This window comes from Carlito syrichta, unplaced genomic scaffold (genome assembly GCF_000164805.1).
Source record: "Carlito syrichta isolate Samal-C Ts95f unplaced genomic scaffold, Tarsius_syrichta-2.0.1 Scaffold135825, whole genome shotgun sequence".
NCBI lineage: Eukaryota > Metazoa > Chordata > Mammalia > Primates > Tarsiidae > Carlito > Carlito syrichta.
In genome coordinates, this window is record NW_007079921.1 from 22,331 (window position 1) to 26,295 (window position 3,965).

At 60.2% G+C, this 3,965-nt stretch overlaps 1 protein-coding gene across 1 annotated transcript in view; it reads right to left on the minus strand.

Annotated features, from left to right (window-relative positions):
* Nucleotides 1–2,881, minus strand: part of CCDC94 (coiled-coil domain containing 94) — a 19,095-nt gene extending 16,214 nt beyond the window's left edge. Inside the window, exons 1-2 of the mRNA XM_008049600.2 lie at nucleotides 2,782–2,881; nucleotides 920–1,020 (exon numbers count right to left, since the gene is read on the minus strand). Coding sequence (XP_008047791.1) covers nucleotides 920–1,020; nucleotides 2,782–2,805 — 125 coding nt within the window. The 5' untranslated portion in view covers nucleotides 2,806–2,881. The remainder of the gene's footprint in view (nucleotides 1–919; nucleotides 1,021–2,781) is intronic.
* Between the last annotated feature and the right edge of the window lie 1,084 nt (nucleotides 2,882–3,965).

The following is a 3,965-nucleotide window of genomic DNA, read 5'->3' on the forward strand; positions in this document are numbered from 1 at the left end:
GCGGCCACTGCACTCCAGTCTGGGCGACCGAGTGAGACTCCAACTCAAAAAATAAAAATATAAATAAGACGGGCTCGGTGGCTCAGCCTGTAATCCCGGGTCTTTGGGAGGCTGAGGTGAGTGGATTGCCTGAACCCGCGGGTTCGAGACCCACCTGGGCAACTTGGCGAGACCTCATCTCTACAATAAATCAAAATTAGCCGGGCATGGTAGCGCGCGCCTGTAGTTCCAGCTACTCGGAAGGCTGAGGTGGAAGGATCGCTGGAGCCCAGCGGGTCGAGGCTGCGGTGGCCGGGAGCGGCCACTGCACTCCAGTCTGGGCGACAGAGTGAGACTCCGACTTAAAAAAAAAAAAAAAAAAACAACTAAAAACAAAAAACAATTGTGGACCAAGTTTCATGACCCCAAGGTGTGACTCGTTAGGGATATGTGATTTCAGATTTGCTAAAACCTGACAAGTTGTGGGATCCAACACTGGTTAAACAGAGTCACTCCAAAGTGCCACCAAGGACAGGATCCCAGTCCTGTGAGGGGCATGATGAAGCCTTCTGGAGGAGGTGAGATTTCAGCCAAGACCCAACAGGTGAAGAGGAGCTGGCTGTGTGGCTGCACAGGGGAAAGTGTTCCCGGCAGAGGCACGTGCAAAGGCCCTGGGGCAGGAACAACCGTGGCTGTTGGAGCTGAGACATGTACACGGGCTCCTCTCTGTGCTCACACTTTCACTAACCAGCAAGACCTCGAAGTGGGCACTGGCTGAGGTCTGGGGACTCAATCCTGAACGGGGAGTACGGTGAAGCCTGGAACAGACAATGTCTGAGCCCAGATCCATGGTGTGATCTGAATGCTGGGCATGGCCACCCCGCTGGATGCCAGGCCCCGGGTCCCTCTGCCTCAACGGGCGTGGGCGCAGGGTGCTCACCTCATGTTGAAGGGTGCCATCAACCGCACCACGTACTGCCGGTCCTTGGGGAGCTTGAGTTTGGGGATCTTTGACGGGTCGAAGTCCGGCGGGTAGTATTTCTGTGGGAAGGGAGAAAGCATGGGGGGAGCTGTTTCCAGAAGCCAGAGGGGCAGGACGGGCACCATGTTTCACGCCTGTAGTCCCGGCGCTTGGGGAGGCTGAGTTGCAAGGATCCCTTGAGGCCAGGAGGTCAAGACGCACCTGGGCAACATCATGAGATCCCGTCTCTACAAGAGACAAAAAAGTGAGCCCGGCATGGTGGGGCCTGCAGTCCCAGCTATTTGGGAGGCTGAGGCAGGAGGACTGTTGGAGGCCGGGAGTCGAGGCTGCAGTGAGCTACGATTGTGCCACTGCGCTCCAGCCCGGGTGACAGAGGGAGACTCTGTCTCTGAAAGGCAGAAAAAGTGGGGGCAGGCCATGGGCGGAGGGAAGGGGTCTGGAGACACCAGCACAGCGGGCACAGGTACCAGGCCCGTGCGGCGACGTCAGGCAGGCCAGGACGAGCTTCCAGCATCTTCTTCCAGGATGCTGCAAAATCCCCCAGGATAGGGTCACCACACGCGTGAAATGTCGCCTGCCAGGGAGGCTCGGAGACCCACGGTTCCCGGCAGGAGCTGGTCACGCAGGCGGCCTCTGCCGGGCCAAGACTCCAGACTCCCCGGGCACCACCAGCCCTCGAGTCCTGAGGGCACCGCGGGAGCCATCCCGAAATGCAGGTCCCCAGGTCCCAGCCTCGGGCAGGGTCTTTCCAAGGCCCCAGGCCGGCTGCAGGTCGCCTCTGCACGGGAGCCTGCGGGAGGGCGAGCTCGGGCCACGAAAAACAAACCCATCAGGGAAGAAAAACCAAAAAAGTGAAAAAAAGAAACCCAGGGGACAGCGGGAAAACAAAATCCTCTGTGCCTGGAGCACCCGCGGGCGGCCAGACAACCCCCGGAGCACGCCGCCTCCCCTGCCTCGAGGCATCCTGGCAAAGACTCCGGGAGGCAGAGCCCGCGTGCCCGTTTCACGGACGGGGAAACTGAGTCCTGCAGGGGTCTGGGATCCGGAGCCTCCTCGAGGTCAGGAGGTCAAGACACGCCTGGGCGACACCGCGAGACTCTGTCTCCACCGGAGATGAAAAAAACCCAAAAAACAAAAACCAGGAGCCTGTCGGGATGGCGCCGGCCGCCCCCGCCGTTTGGGAGGCTGAGGCAGGAGGCCCGTCGGAGGCCGGGAGTCGAGGCCGCGGGGAGCGAGGATCGCGCCGCGGCGCTCCGGCCCGGGTGCCTCCGGGGGAAGCTGGGCGGCACCGGCTAACCCAGCCCGGGGCTTCGCTCGACGGAGGCGGGCGGGGAGGAGGCGACAACGGGGGGCGGCGCGGGACCTCCACCCGCACCCCTGAAGCGTGTGGCAAAGCCGAACGCCTCCCAGGGACGCGATTGGCTAGAGAGCCCGGGTGGGGCGTGGCTGAGCAAAGCCCCGCCCCTCAAGAAGAAGGTAAACAGATCGCCAGTATTTGGAGGACGCCCCGCCCCCTCCCTGGAATGTGATTGGAGCATTCTCTTCGGAAAGACCAACCTCGTGACATGATTAGGCAAATATCCCCAAGCACCGCCCCTGCCCACAGGTGATTGGGTCCATCCCCGCCCGGAAGGGAAGGCTTGGCGAAGGCCCACCCCCCGCGGAAGGTGATTGGGAGGAGTCTGGGAAGCCCCGACCCGCGGAAGGCCAGTGAGGAAGAAGAAAACCGTTCCAAGAACAGACCCCAGGAAGCCCCGCCCTCTCCCGGAGTCCCGGGATGGCCCGCTCCGACTAGAAAGCCCCAGTTGCCCAACACTCACGTTTAACACTTTTCGCTCCGACATCTTTGCCTCCTAATAGCCTCACAGGCGCCGGAGAACGTGTTAGTCTCGGTAATTCTCGAGCTTCTCCGACCGAAGCTTGGGCTTTCGTGACGTCACTTCCCTCAGCCTTTGTTATTGGCTATGGCGTGCGCGGCTTGCCCTTCTCATTGGCTCCCATGAGCGCCTATCAGGCTGTGAGTCCTGGCGTCTTCTTTCCGGCGTTGAACCTTGAGAGCGCGAAAGCAACGTTCCGGGGGGCGGGGGTCGAGATGTAGAGAATTCGGAGAATTTCCCCTAGGGGCGGCTCGTGACAGTTTTGTGACATAACGTGGCTGCTAGTCGAGACACTCCCTGTGCACGCTTTTTATCCAGCAAACTTGTATTAAGCGTCTCCTGTGTGTGCTGAGCGCGGGGGGGCCCCCACGTCGTTCCTGGGCCCTCAGCTCTGTCTTGGGAATCAAGGGTACAAATAGGGCGACATTAGGGGGACATAAGAGCCCTGTGTCCGCCTTGAGTCACCGGCATCTGCTTGAAGATCAGGCTCCAGGCCAGGCACAGTGGCTCAAGCCTGTGATCCCAGCACCTTGGGAGGCCCAGGCCGGAGGATCGCCTGAGGCCAGGAAATGGGTGCCAGCCTGGACAACACAGCAAGACCCCATCTCTGATAAAAATAAAACAACACCCACAAGCTTCTTGTTAGGTCAGACCCAGTGGGTGGGGGTGGGGGGTGCCCGGCTTGCCATCCAGAGCTGCGTGAAAGATGCAAAGAATCGCACAGAAGTTAGATCAGAAAATAAAATTTATTTAGAAAGTCAATTAGGGAGAGAGAGAGAGGGAGAGGCGATTTCACCTCCCCAAGGTAGGGGAGGGGGCCAAGGCCAGGAAACTTAGCGGCCATAGCTCAAAGAGCCACGAGGACACACCAGAGTTTAACAAAGCGATGGCCGGCCGGGCTCGGTGGCTCAGCCTGCCATCCCAGCACGTTGGGAGGCCGAGACGAATGGATGGCCTGAGCCCGCGGGTTCGAGACCGAGACCGTCCCAGGCGACTTGGCAAGACCTCGTCTCTACAATAAATCAACAAATTACCTGGACATGGGGGCACGCGCCTGTAGTTCCAGCTCGTTGGAAGGCTGAGGCGGAAGGATCGCCGGAGCCCAGCAGGTCGAGGCTGCGGTGGCC